General features: G+C 38.3%; 1 protein-coding gene across 2 annotated transcripts in view; it reads left to right on the top strand.

Moving 5' to 3' along the window:
* PRKG1 (protein kinase cGMP-dependent 1) overlaps positions 1–23,551 on the top strand; it is a 1,335,516-nt gene that overhangs the window by 1,167,791 nt on the left and 144,174 nt on the right. For both annotated transcript variants that reach the window (XM_070470571.1, XM_070470570.1), the window contains exon 8: positions 6,041–6,106. In XM_070470571.1, coding sequence (XP_070326672.1) covers positions 6,041–6,106 — 66 coding nt within the window. The remainder of the gene's footprint in view (positions 1–6,040; positions 6,107–23,551) is intronic.

The following is a 23,551-nucleotide window of genomic DNA, read 5'->3' as shown; positions in this document are numbered from 1 at the left end:
AAAAGAGAATTTTGGAGAGACACCAGTTTTCTAGTGAACCAGGAGGATTCAGGAAAACAGACTGAAAAGGTAGTGTCCAAAAACAATTGGGAGACTGGTTTATTATAGAAATTTAGAAAAGATTTCATAAGAGAAACTATAAGCAAAAGAGTATTGTGCTTTCTAGATGTTAGAGGATCTTAAAGTGACAATGATGACAGTTAATATTTATTGGTTATTAACTCTATGTCAAGCTTGATAAGAAGACGTATTTATTTGTATGTATTAATTCATGGTAGACTTAGTATACATGTTTTGTTGGGAGTGCTGGAGTTACAAATCATGTTGGATTAATAGTAGGAAGTAGAGTCAGTGAATGACCTGATACAGCTTTTTTTTTCCTCACAATACTTATCTGCTCAAGAACCAAACTTTCGAATAGCAGAGCTGAACTTACCACAAATTCTACACTTCTAGTTCATAATTCAGAGAAGGCAATGGCAGCCCACTCCAGTACTCTTGCCTGGAAAATCCCATGGACAGAGGAGCCTGGTGGGCTGCAGTCCATGGGGTCACTAAGAGTCGGACACGACTGAGCGACTTCACTTTCACTTTTCACTTTCACGCATTGGAGAAGGAAATGGCAACCCACTCCAGTGTTCTTGCCTGGAGAATCCCAGGGACGGGGAAGCCTGGTGGGCTGCCGTCTATGGGGTCGCACAGAGTCGGACACGACTGAAGCGACTTAGCAGCAGCAGCAGTTCATAATAATTCAAAGTCAAATTTCAAGTGACTCTGATGCTTTTCATCGCCCATCAGTTTTGAATATCCTACATGTTATAGTAAGATTGCCCTTGATTTTGAGATGAAAAGGATTTCTTTTGTCCTCAATGTAACCGAGGACACTGCCTGATGCCCCTGACTGAGAATGAAGGGCTCTGACCCAGAGTTGCCTGAAGTTCATGAGCTTTTGGAGAAGTGTCAGGTTCCGCCAAGGCTGGCACCGAGGGAAGGCTAGGACTCTGATGACAGCAGTCACATTGCTCTCGAGTTGGAAAGGGAGAGCCCCTGCTGGCACCGTTAGGTTCTCTTCGTGAACTACGTTCTGCTTTGGCCTCACACACTCTGTGTTTGTTCTCAGAGATGTATCAGTGCACTCTAGAGTTTCCTAGCGGCCATGAGACACGAGAGAATTGCTTCTGAACGAGAAGAGGCAATGTAAACCCTTGCTATGGATTATTCAGATACTGAGAGTGACTCTACACTGGGATACAGCGACGATGAAGATTCCAGTGATGAAGTTCAAAGACTATCCGAGTCAGTGCACAGAAAACTGTATTTGCAAATATTTGGGATAATTTTTCATGCTCTGTGATTTCATTGAAAGGAATTTCTAACCCCTCCAAAAATGCTTAAGAAAAGAACACTACTAAACCTCACAGCTTTGTTCATTAATCAATGGCAAGTTTGTGTAATATCTATTAATCTGCTGAACAGTAGCTCCTTCTGCAGTTGTTCATAGTTATTGTCATGCTGAAATAAACTAACATACAAGTACAGAAATAAATGAATATGATATTTTCATTTTTAAAGACAACATGCATGCTAGACCTGGACTATAGGTAGATACACGTGCCTTTGCTTCCTATATAAAGAAGTATGCTGTGTTCAGAGGCTCTGTGTGTGAAAGTTTTAAGTATGTTAGATATTATCTTATAATTTTGTTTATAAAATTCTCTTGTGGTCAATGTATTTTCAAAGTTTCATGTATTAGTCTATTAGAAATTATCAAATATCCTGATATGCCAAAAAGTAAAACTGAAAGAATGCTCAGTTTTTTTTAAAAAATCACACCATCTCCTTCTTTCTTCTTTTTTTCCCCCTGTCTCCTTTTCTGCATGTCTAAACTAGTATTACGTGAAGCCTCTGAGACACTGGTAGATGTTCTGTGTGATTCCAGTATCATAACAGCTATGTATGGACAGATATAATTTTCATAACAGCATGGAGCTATTAGGAGCTTTCTGTTATATGAGTATTTAATATTTCATATCTCAGTCCAAAGGATATTTGCTTTTACTTTAGCCCTTGGTCCTATAAAGGAAATAAGCATGCATAGTAAATCACAGTATTGGCTTATATTCTTTTCTTATCAGAAGTTTCTACAATATCTCATAAAATAGGGGGTGATTATGTGTCAATACTATGTCAGATGGCATTTTTCTCTCACAGGAACAGACTGTTTGGGTACACAGGGATGGCATTTTCAGACACCTGCATAGCCAAGCATGGTGGCATTAAACATCTATCTTAATCGTAGAAATGCAATAACAGTGTAATGGCAACAGGAATTTGGCATTGAGTGAACTTGGCATTGAATGATTTTCTATTGTTATATAACATTGTTATAAAGCAGCATAGCAAGGTTAGGATGTAACTACAGATAGGAGTTCTAATAACATGAGAATCAAATTGGTTTATTTGTTTAGCTTTGCAGTTGGGCACCCATTAACATATTAATGCTGCTTTATTAATTAAATATAATTTTATAATGATGGACAGAGAGGCATGAGTGCTTACTGCTTAGATGTCATCCTAAGCATTAGAATGAATTTAGGATAGTTGTTCATTTAAAATCTTATAGCAGAGTGTATAGGTAGTGAACTGGTGAGAAAAGAACATGTACTTTGGGACCAGACAGATCTTTGTTCAAATTCCAGGACAGAAACTCATTAGCAATGTCTGTTTTTTGGTGTATTACATATATCCCCATGTGTAAATTTCAGATAAAATACCCTCTGTTATATGTATTAACTGAGATTTGTGCAAATTATTTAATATGTTTCCTGGTACTTCTTGTTTACTCACTAAGTTGTATCTGACTCTTTTGCAACCCCCTGGACTATAGCCCGCCAGGCTCCTCTGTCCATGAAATTCTCCAGGCAAGAATACTGGAGCGGGTTGCCATTTCCTTCCCCAGGGGATCTTCCTGACCCAGCTCTCAAACCCACATCACCTGCATTTCAGGCAGATTCTTTACCACTGAGCCAGATAATAAATAGCAAATGTTATAACAAACTGTTTAATATGCTGTGTTGTTTATCCCCCATGTTACACATCTTTTTTTTTTTTTTTTAATTTTGGTACATGTCACATTACTAGGTGCTGAACCTGACTATAGGCTATAACTTTACACATTTTCCTTTTTAAAAATAAAATATTTTCAGTTTCTATCAACTATGTCACTCTTGATCTTTGATTTTTCATTATTTGCATTTTAAAATATATATGTATTTTCTTTCTGTTGCAAGGAAATAGCATCCATTTTTGAAAGTATATCCAATTTAGACCAGATAACATAAAAATTTTAAATGTTAAACATTTGTGATGAAAGCCTATTTTAAAATTTATATACACAGGAGACATTGTTCAAACGTGTTATTTTGTATATGTCATAGTTCTAAACACTGGACAATTTTAAGTTGTTATGGTAGAAGCGTCTTTCAGCTAAAATTAGTTTTCTATAAAGCTGTGGTGGATTTTTTAAAAAACACACTGGCAGCTATTTGTAGTAACATAGGCTGCCATGAGCAGTCTCCTAAGCAGTTAATCATGCAATTTATGAGGTTCCTCATGGCCATTATTGACAATTTGTCTGTTTTGTCCACTTTACCAAAAATTCCTACTCAGAGGTGATAATGGACTCTAAAGTATATTATCTATTTCTGTGGAATAGGAAAAGCTCACTTTGTTCTTGGGCAGTGATCTTTCATAAAACACCAGACAGCACCTCCACAAGTACAGACATGATAGTATTTGTGAATGAGAAAAATTAGAAGTAATGAATGGCAGAACCATTGCTTTCTATGTGTTGGGCATTGTGATAAACTTATCTTTATTGTATTTAAGATCATTAAATTGGCACTGTTATCCTCATTTTTATAGACAAGAAAATTGAGGGTTTCACCTTGTCTTGTAAAACCAAGGGAGTGTTACTCCAAAGCCTGAACTCTATTCTTCCCAAGGGTTCCAGACTCCTGGACCATATACTTACTAAGAACCTCTTATGTGCCAGCCATTCAGGATAAAATTGGGAGCAAAACTAGCCATCGACCCTGCCCTCGTAACAGTTAGTGAAAGGAGGGTAGAGGCATGAACTACGAGACCATGCAAATAGATATATAAATTGTAAACTGTGACAAGTACTTGTATGGAGACGTACCTAGGGCCATGAGAACAGACAAACAAGGAATCCAATCTAGCTAATTCAGCATGGCATCACTGAGCCAGGGGCACCTGGACCGAGATCTAAAGGATAAACAGTTGTGAACTCATCAAGGAGCTAGAGAGGAAGTTCCTAGGCTTAGGGAAGGTGTGGTAAGAACTCATGACAAGAAGGAAATGAGGTGTTCAGTCATTGGGAGGAGACCAGTTTGGCTGGAAGGTAGAGGATGTCAGGGAGACACTGGGAGGATCGCACTGAGAACTGGAGAGACTGTAACAGAAATTTCAGAGTCAGAAGAGAACTTTGTATGGTGTGCAGGTTACAAATGTACAAATTTCAGTAGGTTTTTTCTTTAGTAGCAATAACCAATAAAAAACAGAAATGGAAAAGCAATGCCATAAGAGAAACTGATGATATAAAAGCCTGAAGAATACTTTTTATAAAAATGCCGGAGCCCAACCTAAAAAGATTAAGAAAGATTAAGACGTAACGCTAGATCTGAACAAGTAGACATGTCGTGCTCTTGTAGAGAAAATTAATTTAATCAGAATGTCTTTCTTCTGAAATCAATGTAAAAATGTGATACAACTTTACTAGAATCCCATTGTGGGTTTCTTCAGAAGTGGAGAGTGATTTTAAAGTCTGTATTAAATATGAATGCTTGAGAATATCATCAGGATATTTCTGGAAAAGAATTTTGGTAACGAGAAACTGCTTTCCCAAATAGTAATAGTTACTACAAAGCAACTGCAGTCATTAACAACATGATACAGCGACAGTGAAAGAGAAAAAGATCAATGAAAAAATTACAGTTCAGATGTATTTGTGAGAAATTTGCGTGTTTTGAAAAAATAAAATACACTGGGAATATCTTTATTCTGAAAACTTTAAAAGCCTGATATTGGAAACATGTACTGTTCCTATTGTGATTTTTAGGTGTTATTAAGACCATATTATTTCCTATATACATATCTCTGTAATGTATTTCAAATGTATATGTATCATTAATTAGATTAGCTTAGGCATTTTACCTTTCTAGGAAACAGTGCATTTTCAAGTATAACTTAATGTTTCATGACAGTGGTACTATTACATTTTTAGTAGCTCAAAATGTGAATGTTAACTTACCAAATCCACCTTTGACCACTGGATAAGATGAGATAGCAGATTTTCAAATGTTTAAGAAGTTGATAGATACTGCTGCAGCAACCAATTAGATGCTTGTAAAGCAACAATACATATATACATATTTCAATCAGAGTGATTAAGATTTGTTGAATATTCTTGAAGAACCTATGAACTCTGGTACAGGTGAATAACTGTTTAAGTTGCCAAAAGTTTAGCCACATAAGTACAGGGTCTTTAAAGTATGAAATTGATTAAAATAGATCCATAATTCTCAAGGTAATAATGATAAATTCATACACAAATGGGTTAGGTACTTAAGTTTCTAGAATTATATCTGCAGATCTTTTCTAAAATTTACCTATTCATCTTCATTCATGTCTTTATTATCATTCAGTCAACTCATTAACTCTCCAGATAGGATAGGGAATGGTGACACAAAATTTTGTTTCATTTGTTTAAGTGAAACTTTAAGTTTGAAAATTATAACTACTGGATTGTAATTGTAAAATCTGTGTTATTAATAACAAGTGTTACGTGGTTTCTCAGGACAAAGAAATTTGAAACATGAACAAATCTTAAACCTGGAAGAGGAAAAATCAGAAGAGCGTAATTTAATGTCTTGAATTAATCATAATGAACCCTTTTCTTTGATTTTGATTTCTTTTGATTTTAAAGCTTTACTTGAACTGCTCTCTGTTTTTTATACAGGGAAGATGTGAGAACAGCAAATGTAATTGCGGCAGAAGCTGTAACCTGCCTTGTGATCGACAGAGAGTAAGTACTTTGCTTTCTTATGCATATTACACACTCGTATCAGTGACACACACAAGTTCCTGGGATGAGACATCACTTCATGGAGCTATTAATACTTGTTTTATATCTTTTTATTGAAAATGAGTTTTATATTTGATTCTCATTCCCTGTTATTCTTGGAAGTGGTTCACTTTGCCATTCTAACTTTGTAATTTTTAATAAGGTACTTAAACCACCATGAACTTCACCTCAGTTAGCTCATTTGTGAACTGGGGATAATGTATCATCATGTTGTGAGCGGTGATGAGAACACGTGAGAAAATCATCTGTCCAAGTGGTCTTTACCCAGGAGACGCTCAACCAGTGCTATTGGTGTAAATTTTTAGAAAATAATGACTATTAGTACTTTCAATTATACTTTATAAAATATTTATAGTATGTTCTATAATAATTATAAAATAGTATATTTTATATTAATACACTATAAATTTGTGTTATTATTGTTACTATGGACTATGCCTTGAGCACATTTTAGTTTTCTCCTCTATTCTTCCATCCCCAGATTCCTAAAATAGAAGTATTTAGGAAGACATTTCTGGAGAAAGCATCAGTTCTAGACATAGGCATATTTAGGGCCATTCCAAGTTTGTTCAGTGACACATCTGCCTGTTCCTTCTCTGTATTCTTCCTTGCTAGTCTCATTACCTGAATGCTTTATTGGTTAGACTAAAATGTCAGATTATTTTATTGACTCTCCAAGAGCCTGAGTAAAATGCTCCACTACCTGGAAGCAGTCCTCCAAACATTTTCTCATTGCTGTGTTTGTGGATACATCATCACAAAAGCCAAGTGCCTGACCCGGGAGAAGAACTGTAAAGCATCCATTTTAGTGGAGCCCTTATAGCTGGCATAGGCTGTGTTGGTGTGGAATGAAGATGAGTGGCAGGTATCATCAGAATGATGGAGCTGAATGTTGAGCTCAGGAGACTCTGGATGAAGAGAAATCCCACTTGATTTACAGATCTTACTTTTGCATGCCCCTCTGTGCTGGATTGCTAGAACTGGAGGGCATCATTGCAGGTTGATTGCCATTGTGTATGTGCTGAGTCACTTCACTTGTGTCCAACTCGTGACCCTATGATCGGTAGCCCACCAGGCTCCTCAGTCCGTGGGATTCTCCAGGCAAGAATACTGGAGTGGGTTGCCATGCCCTTCTCCAGATGATGTCTATGCTGCTGTTGCTAAGTCGCTTCAGTTGTGTCCAACTCTGTGCGACCCCATAGATGGCAGCCCACCAGGCTCCCCCATCCCTGGGATTCTCCAGGCAAGAACACTGGGGTGGGTTGCCATTTCCTTCTCCAATGCATGAAAGTGAAAAGTGAAAGGGAAGTCACTCAGTTGTGTCTGACTCTTAGCAACCCCATGGACTGCAGCCTACCAGGCTCCTCCATCCATGGGATTTCCCAGGCAAGAGTACTGGAGTGGGGTGCCATTGCCTTCTCTGAGATGATGTCTATACCCATGAATATTTCTGAAATAGATACTCTTCTTCTGGTTCCCAGAAACAACAACTACCTATTCATTCTTTCTTTCTTTTGATTAGTGTTTTTTTGAGGCTTTATCACATACAAGGCATTGTTAGGTGCTATAAGAAGAATTAAATGAGCAGCACAGATCCTGGTTTGGGGGGTGGGTAACTTCTAGTAGAGGAACTGTGGCATTTACAAATAACCATCAGGTAAAGAAGAATGTAAGAAGGGTCCAGAGCCCACATTTGTGGGAGTCGACAACTTCTGGGGAGAGTCAGAGAAGTCTTCATGAATAAATGGTTTGATTAGGTAGATCTATAAGCATTGGAGCAGCGAGAGAAATAGAATGAATAGCATCAGCAGTACTCAGAGTAGAGCTCTAAGCCATTTCAGCTGGCTAAAGTAAAGCTGTATTAAGGTAGTTGGAGGAGGAAGTGTGACAAATAAGTTCACAAACATGTTGGGAAGATCACCAAATGGTAGAGAAGGGTAGCTCTGACAATTCTATGCAGCAAAATAGTGTCACTAGGACACTGAGAAGGCTGTATGAGATGAATTAGAGGGAGAGGATACAGACAGAATATCTGGTTAGCAGTCTGTAAATCTAAGTGGTCATCATGAGATCATAAATAGGAGGCATTGTAAGAATAAAGACATAAACCCAGAGGGCTGAGCACTTGCCTGAATGTGAAGAGTAAGAAAGAAATTTAGAAGATCTAGGAGTGTAGAAAAAGAATTAGTTTGGGAGGCATAAGAGTTATTCAATAAAAATGTAATGAGTTTGACATACAAGTTGGACACTTAGGAACAGGTGCCTAGCAAGAGGTAGAAAATGTGGGACAAGAATGCTTGTTAGAGTTAACTTAAAATTAACCTAAAAATTTCTTACATAGAATTAACAACTGAAGCCATAAAACTGGATGGAATTGCATGAAAGAATAGAAAAGATTAAAAGACCAAGTTTAGAATTTGGGAAAATTCTTACATGTAAAAGTGAGGCAGAGGAAGAAAACCAGTGCTAAAACTGAAATGTTAGCAATCAGAATGGTGTAGGAAACCTCAGATACCAAGAGAAGATTTCAATAGAAAAAGGATAATCAGCAGAAATAAATGCAAGTGAGAAACTGAGAAGCATACATATAGAGAGAAAAGGGCAACACATTTAGCAACCTGGGAGAAAAATACATAATAAAATGGTGAAAGTGGAATCCAGATTTCAAAGAGTGGGTGGGTACTGAGGAAGTGAAAGCATTGAGACTAAAGGATTTTTTTTCCTTCAAGAAATTTAGGCTAAACAAAGAAAATAAAAAAAGAGAGAAGGGAGGGCACATGAGGTAATAGTGAGGTCTCAGAGAGTTTCTTTGTGATGGTTCTACACAAACCTTGAGGAAGATGGGCTTCCCAGGAAGTCCAGTGGTTAAGACGTGTTTCCTTGATTGGGAAACTAAGATCCCACATGCCATGGTGGCCAAGTTAAGAAAGAAAAAAGAGGCAGGGCAGGGAGTGACACTTGATAGAAATGTGTCCACGGGGGAGGAAATTGTGAGCAAATAGGGAAAGAGAAATTGGAAAACATGTTTTGTTTTGTTTGTTGTAATTTTCTGAAGACAGTGAAAAAGAGAATAGGTAGAAAATTTGTAGAGATGTAAACAAGGAGAGTTATGGTAACTTGAATGGCCTTAATCTTCCCTCTAAAGCACGAGAGGATCTGATGAGGGAAGAATGACAGGGAGGCTGAGGGCATGCCTGCTGATTGAAGATGGAGGGGTATTTGTACCAGTTTATATATCTCCTTTCCTTCGTAATGATTCTGCCTGGAAGATGGGATGTTTAACAGAACAGGAAACTGAAGTCCATAAAAGCTTAATAACTTATTAAGGCTTTGTGGTTAATATTAAAGCCCAGATTATTCAAGGCATGGAAACAAACTATTGGGACACTGAGAATTATCTAGCGTAGGTTCTTCAGTTTCATTGACTGAGATCTCAGGAGATGAAGGAGCATCAGGTAGCATCACATACATACTTTTGTCCGTATCCATTTTCTTTTTTCAAACCTACTTGTATATAGTGGGCAGTGAGGAGTGTATGGACTTTGTTAAATAGAGTCCAAAGCTCAACACTTGAATCTTTACTACACCATGTTATGACAATATGGGCAATTTATTTTAATTTAATTTCATTTTATTTTAAGTCTCAGTTTCCCTATCTGAAAACTGGTAGATGCCTAAATTATAAAATTGTTTCGAAGATCAAACAATTTAATATATGTCGAGGTCCACACACAGCACAGGATATGTAGTGAGCGCTCAATCAATGTGCCCCTTCCTCTTCTAAGAGAAGGTACTGGAATCTCCTGGATTTAGTAGTTTTTTTCTCTCTAGTCAGCATAAGTTTATTTTTAGAAGTGTATGCAGAGAACGTACCTTGAGGGAGATCTAGCTTAAAACATAAATAGAAGATGGCTTGAATCTAGGGCTCAAGAGGTGAATTTCTATGTCTTATCAGAGGAGTTGGGCAAGAATACTGGATTCAACCAAATGTTGACTCCCAGCTTAGAAAAGAAATTAAACTGTAACTGAAGGATCTTGTCATAATCCTGCTGCTAGTAGCTCATTTATGGCCAATTAAGGGAACACCAGGGCTTCACCCATGCAAACAGATGGCAGGCATTAGAACTGTCGACACATGGAGCTTCTTTCACAAACTTACATCTGAGGTACCATGTTATGTAAGCCAGTGATTATGCTTTATTATTCCAGAAGGAGAGCAAAAGAACATCATTGTAACTAATCATGCATGTCGGAAATTTTTTTTTTAAAATGCTCATTGACAAACTAGAAAGTGATAAATAGATACATGTTGTTCTCAAGAAGCATTCTTTGAGGATCAGTTTCTTACATTATTTTCATAATTATCTGCAGTGATTTTAAAATTCATGAAAATTGACATAAAGAATTTGAATCTAACAGAACAATCTATTTCCATTAATAACATTCTTGAATACATAAAACACAACTAAGTATATTTAGAATATCTAATTTTAGAATCCATGAAGAGAAATAAATGTGAACGTAAGTATATCTTTGTGGCCCATAATCAGTTATTCAATCCACTTCTTCATTGGTGTGGTAGGTTATTAGTAAAGTTAGGAGTTTAAGTAAGATGACATTTTTTGATACATTGAGATCACTGAATATTTACTAGTAATTTTATTACTGTTTTTAACAAAGAGTCACATATTTTCCCCCAGAAAATTAAAATCTAAAAGTCTAAACTCTATCCCTCATTTACTTTATAACTCCAAGATGCAGCCATATTGGTTATGAAAGTTGAAATGTTTTCATGCTAGTTGGTAAACAGCAATGGTATGAGTTCCCTTTGTGTTTCTCCCACCCCTTTTCTCCCTGGTCCTCTGTTTCATCCAGCCAGGAATCTCCAGCCCTATCCTTGATCCAACAACTAGAAGAGTGTATTTGGCATATACCAGGACCAGTATCCCTGGAGAAGGAAATAGAAACCCATTCCAGTATTCTTGCCTAGAGAATCCTGTGGATAGAGGAGCCTGGTGGGCTGCTGTCCATAGGGTCTCACAGAGTCAGACACGACTGAAGCCACTTAGCATGCATGCATGCATAGGAGAAGGAAATGGCAACTCACTCTAGTATCCGTGCCTGGAGAATCCCAGGGACAGAGGAGCCTGGTGGGCTGCCATCTATGGGGTCGCACAGAGTCGGACACGACTGAAGTGACTTAGCAGCAGCAGCAACAGGATCAGTATCCATCCTGATCCATCAATTCCTGCGTCATAAGACTTGTCCCAAGACCTATACAAAATATAGTAGCAAATAGGTTACCAAGAAAGATTGGATGTAGAGAAAAATTCACTGGAACTGGTAAGCTGAAGACTCTTTCTCAACACCCAGACTGGAGCCTAGGTATTAAAACTGAGATTAGAGCCAGATTAGGAAATTTTTACATTTATTCATTACAAAAGATAAAGACAAATGCCTGATTCTGTATCAGCTACTTGGGCTACTGAGAGGAACAAGACACAAGTTCAGTATAGGTCTGAAAACTGAGGACATAGGGCAAACTCATTAAACTCATATATTAAAATTTTGGTTGTTATTCCTTTATTAGTGCTGATAGCAAAACCTCCTCTCTGTTTATTCATCCTTTTCTACACAGGTAGCCTCTTTAGCCACAGCTGCATCAGTTTCCAAGGATAGTGCTTCTGATCCTAGCCTCTACCCAGATCTACTCTTGCTTGTGGTGGGTTGGTGCCTTCTTCCATTCCTTATTTGCTATGACCATTCAGTGTCAGCTCCAAGTTGAAGGCAAAATAAACAAAAATACTGAATCTACTGAATCCATGCTCTGGGCTCTGTAGAATAAGCAATGGAGCAGTCAGGCAGGAGTCAAGGAAGCCATCCATATCAGGACTTACGATGTCAGAAGAGATGCAAAAAGATGGCAAAATAGTAGTTATTCATCTTCTCTCAGGGAGGGTGCTATTGATGTTTTTGACAAGCAACTTGGTGAAGGGTGAGTCTCACTAAGGCTCACGCCCAAGGAGGAACGGAGGATCACAGAACTTCCCCACAAAAATGATGGATTAGTTAAGTGCAGGAGGTTTATTCTGAGTGGAGTATGTAAATATGAAGCCTTAGCTCCATGACTTAAACCAAGGATAGGATAAGTTTTTCTGTAAAAGATCAGATAGTCAATATTTCACACTTTGTAAGCCAAATGACCTTTGCATCTACCCAATTCTACCACTGTAATGCAAAAGCAATCAAAGACAATAAGTAAATGAACATGTCTTTGTTCCAATAAAGGTGTATGGATGATGGAATTTGAATTTCATATTGTTTTTAGAGGTCAAGAGCATTATTCATCTTTTGAAACTTTCTTGTTCCTGCCACCTAAAAATGTGCAAATTATTCTCAGCTAATGACCATACAAGAAACAGTCAATGGGCTGAATTTGACCTGTGAGCTGTAGTTTGCTAGCCCCTAACTTACTTAACCAACATAAAAAAATTGATTGCTTCCTCCAGTGGTCCTCTTCTAATCTTCCTCCAGGCTCTGCTCAACCTGTCTTTTACATGAAGGAAAAACATAAAGAATACTGGTTTGAAGTGCATTCTGGTGTTGGTCTTCCCAATGCCATCTGCCAACTTGTTTCCTCTCTCTGACACCCTTCACCTCTAGTTCCCTCATCACATTACTCTTCTACATGCACTACTCTTTCTGATTACACTCCCCACCCCTGTCACACACACATGCTTTCTTCTTTATCTTTTTGGTTACACCACATGACATACAGGATCTTAGTTCCTCCACCAGGGACTGAACTTGCACCCCACTACAGTGAAAGAGCCTAACCACTGGACTGCAGGAAAGTCCCTGGTCCCTGTTCTTAATTTCACTCTTGCAATCTCAAGGACTTCGCTTCAGGCTTTGTATTAATTTGAGTAGTAGCTACATGAAGATGATTGTCTGTGGGTTACTTACATTTTAATGACTTACCCCTGAAGACTGAAAAATCACAAAAATCCAGAAGGTTTTAGAATTTCAGGTGTCATGGAGGAAGAGGGGAAGGACCATATGGAAAGATTTGATGACAGTAGAATCTTTCCAGCACTGTTCTTACCCTACCGTTCTCACCAGGCCAGTCTCATGAAGGCCCGTGCATCCAGTGGCATATGCCCCACCTATGTCATCTGTTTCTTTGTATATATACATCTGTTATCTTTATATATATATATATATATATATATCTTATACCAGTCTTTGTCCACATGGCAAGACTATGGGAACTCCAGATGCCACACAGCATGTAGTCGCACTACTTAACTGATAGGGTGATGAATTTAAAATTTTTCAGAGCTTCAGCCTGCCCCACAGTCTAAGTGGATTTTACTTTGATTCATTTCCTAGAATGAAATCTGGGGTGATGTGAGGATATTTGCAGGATAAACACGAGAGGACAAACGTACTTTGCTAGAATGTGATCATTCAGTTGTGATCATTTGGGCTTGTCTTTTTTATGGAGCTATTATTGATTGGTGTGCTTTACAAAAAAATATTTATTAAGCAGGAGAGATAAAATCCAGAAGCTTGAAAGAGAGTCATTACACTGGTTCATTTTACTCATGGAAGTTGAATTATAGCATGCCCTGAGCAAGCCTGATCTAACTACAAAATAAGCACATAGCTACTGGAAAAGGGTCATATCCAGAGATAGTATTAATGGTTTAAACTCACGGAAAGAGGTGAATGGGACTGCTCTTCATCACATATGCATGTTGTAGTGCTTTAAAATGGTACACCCTCCTCCTCTGGCAAGTAGTTATAGAAATTATATATAGCATTACTGACGAGAGAACTCACTGAGAAGGCCTGGTCTCTTGCTTCATTTACCCAAATAGAACTTACTGGTTCCTGGCCTCACATCAGTCACTCAGACATCTAATGTTTGAGGAGTTTTGAGGCAAATGTATAAATATGACAGTACTTATTTCTATTCCTATTGTATAGATAATTTCCGGCTCTAATTTGTTGAGTCCCAAACACACTGAGCTTCTAGCAGTATTCTTTGGTAAATCTGACTCTATTCAAAGTAAAAGCTAGCATGTTGGTAGGTCATTAGTTAAAATTTAGCACTTTTTTGTTTAAAAATTCTTATTAAAAATGTTTTAGATATTCATCAAGTTAGTCAAAAAGTCATAGCAGAAATTCAGGATACAGAAAGTACAAGGAGTTGTCACAGACCCCAGGCCAGTAAGAGACCACTCAAGGAAAACATTCCTCTTCCCCCATCCTTCACTCCACTCTCCACCTTGCTCTGCTGAGACCAAGAACTCGACCTTGTTATGGAGAATTGTTTATGGAACTGGATACTATTGGCATTTTGAATCAGAGAGGTGGTTTTGGTGGAGGGCTGTTCTGTGCATTGTAAAATGTTTAGTGGCATCTTGACCTCTACCCATTAAATACAAGTAGCATTCCCCGAAAACCCCAATGTGACAACAGAAAGTGTCCCCAGGTATTTCCAGCATCCCTCGGGGAAATCACCCTTGCTGGGAAGGACACAGCCACGGCTGGCTAGATGGCAGTAAAGTGCTCTGATGCCATGGCAGTAGAACTTATGCCAGAGGTGTTCCAGAGGAAGCGGCTCATAACAGGAAAACTACATTGAGGGGAGGTGTGCTGGGAAAGCTGCTGGCTGCTTGGTACTGCTGAATTCCAAGTACTATAATAGCCATACCCTGGAGAAGGTTGTACAAAATCCGAGCAATCTGACTGGAGCCAGGAAGCAAATCGCTTTATTCTTGCAGTATCTCCCTGGTGGCAAAGTTTCAGTGCTAGTTGGCAAAGAAAAAAATTTAGTGGCCCAATCCATTTTTTATAGAGCAGTTAAAAAGGGTGAATTTAGAATTGAAAAACAATAAATAAATCAATAACCAGTACAGATCACAAGCTAAATCCTATTGCAAGGTCCAGGGCCATAAATAGCAAAGTCTTTGTCTCAGTTCAGTTCAGTGCAGTTTAGTCGCTCAGTCACGTCCAACTCCTTGTCCATCACCAACTCCCTAAGTTTACCCAAACTCATGTCCATTGAGTCGGTGATGCCATCCAACCATCTCATCCTCTGTTGTCCCCTTCTCCTCCTGCCTTCAATCTTTCCCAGCATCAGGGTCTTTTCAAATGAGTCAGCTCGTTGCATCAGGTGGCCAAAGTATTGGAGTTTCAGCTTCAACATCAGTCATTCCAATGAATTCTCAGGACTTATCTCCTTTAGGATGGACTGGTTGAATCTCCTCTCAGTCCAAGGGACTCTAAAGAGTCTTCTCCAACACCACAGCTCAAAAGCATCAATTCTTCAGAGCTCAGATTTTTTTATAGTCCAACTCTCACATCCATGCATGACTACTGGAAAACCCATAGCCTTTACTAGGTGGACCTTTGTTGGCAAAGTAATGTCTCTGATTTTTAATATGCTGTCTAGCTTGGTCATTACTTTCGTGCCAGGGAGTAAGTGTCTTAATTTCATGTATGGGATCTTTTAAAGGTGGTCACCATTATCTTTACTACCTCCACCATAGTTTCAGTTCAGTTCAGTTCAATCGTATCCGACTCTGCAACCCCATGAGTCGCAGCACACCAGGTCTCCCTGTCCATCACCAACTCCTGGAGTTTACTCAGACTCATGTCCATTGAGTCGGTGATGCCATCCAGCCATCTCATCCTCTGTTGTCCCCTTCTCCTCCTGCCCCCAATCCCTCCCAGCATCAGGGTCTTTTCCAATGGGTCAACTCTTCGCATGAGGTGGCCAAAGTATTGGAGTTTCAGCTTCAGCATCAGTCCTTCCAATGAACACCCAGGACTGATCTCCTTTAGGATGGACTGGTTGGATCTCCTTGCAGTCCAAGGGACTCTCAAGAATCTTCTCCACACCACAGTTCAAAAGCATCAATTCTTCAGTGCTCAGCTTTCTTTATAGTCCAACTCTCACATCCATACATGACCACTGGAAAAACCATAGCCTTGACTAGACGGACCTTTGTTGGCAAAGTAATGTCTCTTGTATATACTTATAGGACAAAGGGATATGTGAGTCAAGTCTAAAGTTTGAATAGGGATTTTACAAGTTAAGCAGGGAGGGTAAATATAGCTCCTATGAAAGGAAGGGCAGACACAAATGTGAGAATTTGAAAATATTATTGTACAGTAAAAAGTGGAATATACCAAGAAAAGAGGATTTATGTGTCAAGGAACTGAACAGTGAACTAAACAGGCAGTGTGTTGGAAGATACTGTTAGAAAGAGATGGGGGCAGATTATAAAGAAATCTCCTAATAATCTCAAATTAAAGGTATATGATTTATCCTCTGGGCAATAAGGAACCGTCAGAAGACAGCTGCTACTACAGTTTGTAAATGTTTGCTTTTGAAGGAAGAGACTAGAAGATCAATTCCAATGGATGAACTCAAACAGGGAAACTAATAGGAGACTAAGGCAACAGTCCTAGGGGTTGCTCACTAGAATTTAAGAGTCTAAATTTAAATCTGATGTGATATGTGTGTGTGTGTGTGTGTGTGTGTGTGTGTGTGTGTGTGTGTGTGTGTTAGTTGCTCAGATATGTCCAGCTCTCAATCCCATGGACTATAGCCTGCCAGGCTCCTCTGTCCATAGGATTCTCCAGGTAAGAATCCTGGAGTGGGTAGACATTCCCTTCTCCTGGGGACCTTCCCGACCCAGGGATGAAATCCAAGTCTCCTGCATTGCAGGTGGATCCTTTACCATCTGAGCCATCAGGGAACCCTTAAAGCAGATTTCAGGGAATAATTAAATGTTAGATATTAACAAAAAAGGACTTCTGTCTTGGGAGACTTGGCAGATGTCTATAGTAGATCAAAAGTATAAAAGACAAAGCAGGTTCAGATGAAAGTACTGGGCAACTCGGTTAAAGATATAAGTTCAGTCTGTTGAAATGGTATTCACATATTCAGATCGAGAAGCCCACTGACAGAAATGAGTTGTTTTCTTTTTTCCTGACAATCAGATGACAAAATGGAAAGCGATACTGGATTTCACCATGTATCAATTTTAAAATACCACAATCACAGCTTTGGTTTTGTTAATTACAACTGTTTTATTTTCCACCAATGAGTAAATAATTCCTTTTTCCCCATTAATGTTTAAAACCTTTCTATATTTCTGAGGATTGCATTTTTTTTCCATTGAATGTTTTAAGAACTGTTATTCAGAGACTCAGCAGTGTCTTTGGAATTCATAAGCCAGTTGTGTGAATGGATAAGAAAAAGTTGTGAAAGCTTTTAAATTAAAAAATCAATCTTAATTTCTTCAATTATAAAGGGAAGAATTGAAATTTCATATTTGAATTCTCTTTATAAGTTTTCAGTGTAGAGTTTTGGCTATTAATTTGGGAAAGGGATTATAGTGCTTCTGTTGCTCTTAAAGATGAAGCAGGGAGGGAGATGCCAGGATCAGTTTCTGAGAGAAGCTTAACAATCACTTTAAAAATCAATAGTGTAATTACTAGGTTTGAAAGCTGAATTCTGCTTCAGATATTCCCATTGCTTTTTTTGTAGAGTTTAGTGGTTTTGCTTACTTTAGTAGGCACACTTCCTGGTGAGACTGTTATTACAGGCCCAGCTGGGTCATAAAGATCTAAAACTTTCCTTTTCTTTTCAATATGCCTAGCAGTTGGTACTTATTTTGAAACTCACAGCATAGACACATGAATTGGATTACCATCAGCTACAATAACACTGAAATTTTATTCCCAGACTAAGGTTTGATTACAAAGAAGAACTTTGCAGAATTTGCTAGTTTGGATGAAGTGTAATGGTCGTATTATGCACCACCTGGCTACAATCATGTAATTGAACTAATATTAAAACGAAAATCAGAATGCAAAGACAAATCATGATCTGGTAGTTATTAAGATGATGTCCTCCCAGATGAATGAAAGATAGTATATTTTCATCTAGATGAGAAATCTAATTGGGCTGAGTGGAAACTTTTTTATTTATTGTGTTGTACTCACAGGGTTGTTTTTTTTTTCTCTTTGCTTTGTCTTGATTTACCTTTTTATATAGTTGATGTCAGGTGATTATAAGCTTATTAGCTGCTTAGAAAATTAGAAAAGAAAGAAAAATTAGAAAGCACAGAAAAATATAAATATAATCCCACCATTCAAAGGTAACTACTGTTAATATTTCAGTGAAAAGTGAAAGTGTTAGTCGCCCAGTTATGTCCAACTCTTAGTGACCCTAGGGACTGTAGCCTGCCAGGTTCCTCCATCCATGGGATTTTCTAGACAAGAATACTGGAGTAGGTTGCCATTTCCTTCTCCAGGGGATCTTTCCAACCCAGTATCGACCCTGGATCTGCCTCATTGCAGGCAAACTCTTTACCATCTGAGCTACCAGGCAAGCCCTAGTATTTCAGTTTATTACCTTAAATAGTGACATCACACTGCCTAATTTTTTTCCTACTTTGTCCACCTACAGGGGTAGAATAAATAGTACTTTCATACACACAGACAGATAGATATACAGATAGACAAAGTTACCCTGTCATTTATTGAACATATGTGCCAATCACAGAGCTGGCTGGGATAGATAGATAGCCTGATGAAAAGGTATACACATGTGTACATATGTGCATACATAATTACTGTCACAGCAGACATGAAAAGAATACTTTTTATCTTCCATTTTAATGTTACACTTGGCTCTAGAGAGTTGAAATATCATATTACAATGCAATATGGCTTATAAGTGGAGGAGGATCCTCTCTGCAGGGGCCATTACATCATGCTGCTTTACCATATTGTATTAGTTATTTCTTGTTCACTTGCTAAATCATGTCTGACTCTGTGACCCCATGGACTGTAGCACACCCGGCTCATATTAATAAAAATATCTTATGAGCAGAAGTTGAGTAGTAAAACTGGCCATATAAGCTCATTTTAATTTTCAGTTTTGTAAAGAATTCTTTGCATATATCTTTTTTTCCCCTTAGAATAATTTCCTTGAGGAGCTACTCATCAGTAGAATGATTGATTCAAAGTAAATATGTATTTTTATTTTTGTTTATTTTTAAACATTTTGTTGAAGTATAGTTGATTTATAATATTATAAGTTTCAGGTATACAGTATCTGTTCAGTTCAGTTCAGTCGCTCAGTCGTGTCTGACTCTTTGCGACCCCAATCGCAGCATACCAGGACTCCCTGTCCATCACTAACTCACGGAGTTTATTCAAACTCATGTCCATCGAGTCAGTGATGCTATCCAGCCATCTCATCTTCTGTTGTCCCCTTCTCCTCCTGCCCCCAATCCCTCCCAGCATCAGGGTATTTTCCAATGAGTCAACTCTTCACATCAGGTGGCCAAAGTAAGCATCAGTCCTTCCAATGAACACCCAGGACTGATCTCCTTTAGGATGGACTGGTTGGATCTCCTTGCAGTCCAAGGGACTCTCAAGAATCTTCTCCAACACCACAGTTCAAAAGCATCAATTTTTCAGCACTCAGCTTTCTTCACAGTCCAACTCTCATATACATACATGACCACTGGAAAAACCATAGCCTTGACTAGATGAACCTTTGTTGGCAATGTAATGTCTCTGCTTTTTAATATGCTATCTAGGTTTGTCATAACTTTCCTTCCAAGGAGTAAGCGTCTTTTAATTTCATGGCTACAACCACCATCTGCAGTGATTTTGGAGCCCCCAAAAATAAAGTCTGACACTGTTTCCACTGTTTCCCCATCTATTTGCCATGAAGTGATGGGACCAGATGCCATGATCTTAGTTTTCTGAATGTTGAGCTTTAAGCCAACTTTTTCACTCTCCTCTTTCACTTTCATCAAGAGACTCTTTAGTTCCTCTTCACTTTCTGCCATAAGGGTGGTGTCAACTGCATATCTGAGGTTATTGATATTTCTCCCAGAAATCTTGATTCCAGCTTGTGCTTCTTCCAGCCCAGCATTTCTCATGATATACTCTGCATATAAGTTAAACAAGCAAGGTGACAATATACAGCCTTGATGTACTCCTTTTCCTATTTGAACCAGTCTGTTGTTCCATATCCAGTTCTAACTGTTGCTTCCTGACCTGCATATAGGTTTCTCAAGAGGCGGGTCAGGTGGTCTGGTATTCCCATCTCTTTCATAATTTTCTACAGTTTATTGTGATCCACACAGTCAAAGGCTTTGGCATAGTCAATAAAGCAGAAATAGATGTTTTTCTGGAGCTCTCTTGCTTCTCCAGTGATCCAGCAGATGTTAGCAATTTGATCTCTGGTTCCTCTGCCTGTTCTAAAACCAGCTTGAACATCTGTAAGTTCATGGTTCACGTATTGCTGAAGCCTGGCTTGGAGAATTTTGAGCATTACCTTACTAGCGTGTGAGGTGAGTGCAATTGTGTGGTAGTTTGAGCATTCTTTGGCATTGCCTTTGTTTGGGATTGGAATGGAAACTGACCTTTTCCAGTCCTGTGGCCACTGCTGAGTTTTCCAAATTTGCTGGCATATTGAGTGTAGCACTTTCACAGCATCATCTTTCAGGATTTGAAATAGCTCAACTGGAATTCCATCACCTCCACCAGCTTTGTTCGTAGTGTTGCTTTCTAAGGTCCACTTGACTTCACATTCCAGGATGTCTGGCTCTAGGTGAATGATCACACCATCATGATTATCTGGGTCATGAAGATCTCTTTTGTACAGTTCTTCTCTGTATCCTTGCCACCTCATCTTAATATCTTCTGCTTCTGTTAGGTCCGTGCCATTTCTTTCCTTTATCAAACCCATCTTATACAGTATAGTGATTCAATATTTCTATAGATTATACTCCATTTAAGATTATCACAGAATATTAGCTATATTCCCTGTGCTGTACATTACATCTTTATATCTTATTTATTTTATACCTAGTAGTTTGTACCTCTTAATCTCCTTCTACTACCTTGCCCCTCCTCCTACCTTCTTCCCATTGGTAACCAGTACTCTGTTCTCTGTATCTGTGTCTGTTTCTGTTTTGCTATTTTATTTTGTTTTTGTAGATTCCACGTGTAAATGCAATCATACAGTATTTGTCCTTCAATGTCTGACTTACTTCACTAAGCATAATATCCTCCCCGTCTTCAAGAACACCACTGATCATCTGATTCAGAGGAAAGTAAATATAGTTTTTGGAGATGTTTCTTGACTGAAACTCAGAGGCCAGGTTGATGTTAAGGATTATATAATTACAGATTATATTTTGATCTCTTAGAGTTGGGTAGCACAGTGGCCCTGAGTTGGCTGCAATTATAAAATCTGAATTAAAATTTAGGCTATAGTTATAATTCTCCTGCAGTCAACACTGACCAGATTGTATTTGTAATACTGAGCTCAATGCTGAGTGCCAGAGTTTAGAAAGATATTAACACATTAAATGTGACCAAAATGGTGGTGAGGGGGGAGGGATAGTGGTCTAGATGAGCTCTATGACAATCATGACATAGGAAGGAAAAAAAATCACCTTCCAGGTCCTTTCATGTCGTTGCAAATGACATTTCAGTTTTGTTTTGTTTTTGTATGGCTGAGTAATATTTCATTGTGTATTTATACTATTCATTCATCTGTTGATGGGCTGTTATGTTGCTTCCACATTTTCACTATTATAAATAATGCTTCTATGAGCATTGAGGTGCATATATCTTTTCCAATTAGTGATTTTTTTTTTAATTTTGGCAAATACCCAGAAGTTAAATTACTGAATCACAAGGCAGTTCCAGCTTTATTTTTTTGAGGAATAACCATACTGTTTTCCATAGTGACTATATCAATTTACAATCCCACCAATAGTGCACAGGGTTTTCTTTTTTTCCACATCCTCCAACACTTGTTATTTGTTGCCTTTGTTTGTTTGTTTTTTAATATAATTTTATTTATTTTAATTGGAGGCTAATTACTTTACAATATTGTAGTGGTTTTGCCATACATTGACATGAATCCGCCGCGGGTGTTCATGTGTTCCCCATCCTGAAACCGCCCCCCACCTCCCTCCGCATCCCATCCCTCTAGGTCATCCCAGTGCACCAGCCCAGAGCACCCTGTCTCATGCATCAAACCTGGGCTGGTGATCCATTTCACATATGATAATATACAGGTTTCAGTGCCATTCTTCCAAATCATCCCACCCTCGCCCTCTCCCACAGAGTACAAAAGCCACATCCTCCAACACTTGTTATTTGTTGCCTGTTTGATGATAATCTTTCTGACAGATGTGAGGTGATACCTCATTGTGGTTTTGATTTGCATTTCTGTGATGACTAGCTCTTGATGAGCATCTTTTCATGTGCCTGATGGCCATCTGCATATCTTCTTTGGGAAAATATCTATTCATGTCTTCTGCCCATTTTTAATTAGCTTTTTTTGATACTGATTACTGTGAGTTCATTCTGTATTTTGAATTTGTTGTCCAGTTGCTAAGTCATGTCTGACCTTTTTGTGATCCCATAAACTACAGCATGTCAGGCTTCCCTGTCCTTCAGTATCTCCCAGAATTTGCTCTAATTCATGTCCATTGAGTTGTTGATGTGGTCTAATCATCTCATCTTCTGCTGCCCTCTTCTCCTTTTGCCTTCTGTCCTTCCCTGAATCCAGGTCTTTTCCAGTGAGTCAGCTCTTCCCATCAGGTGGCCAGAGTATGGAAGCTTATTGAAGCTTCATCTTCAGCATCAGTCCTTTGAGTATTCAGGGTTGATTTCCTTTAGGATTGATTGATTTGATCTCCTTATCAGATACATCATTATCAGATATCATTTGTAAATATCGTCTCCCATCCAAATGGGTTGTCTTCTCATTTTGTCAGTGGTTTTCTTTGTTGTGCAAAAGCTTTCAAGTTTATCTAGGTGCCTTGTTTATTTTTCTTTTCTTTTTCTCTTTCCTAAGTACACAGATCCAAAAAATATTGCTAAGATTTATGTCAAGAATAGTACTGCCTATGTTTTACTTTAGGAGTTTTATGATTTTCAGTTTTACATTTAGAATCTTAATTCATTTGGGTTTATTGTATATGGAATGATAAAATGTTCTGATTTCACTTTCACATGTAGCTGTCCAGTTTTCTCAGCACCACTGATTGAAGGGACTGTATTTCTATAGTGTATATTTTTGCCTTCAAATAATATACACATTTTTAAATTGTTATCTAGGACCATTTTGCAGTTTACTCTTCAGTGGCAAGGTATGAGAACTTCTGTTGCCCTGAAACCTGACCAGCACGATTTTTTGGTTGAAATAATCTTAGAAGACATGATGGTACAAATCAGACCAGGTCATGAAATATGTCATCATCCAAGAAGAGTTAGTTTAACATTTATTCTTGTCTTGTAATTGATACATGGAGCTTAGTT

Source organism: Odocoileus virginianus, chromosome 7 (genome assembly GCF_023699985.2).
Source record: "Odocoileus virginianus isolate 20LAN1187 ecotype Illinois chromosome 7, Ovbor_1.2, whole genome shotgun sequence".
In the NCBI taxonomy this organism is placed as follows: Eukaryota; Metazoa; Chordata; class Mammalia; order Artiodactyla; family Cervidae; genus Odocoileus; species Odocoileus virginianus.
This window is presented reverse-complemented; position numbering and strand designations above follow the sequence as displayed.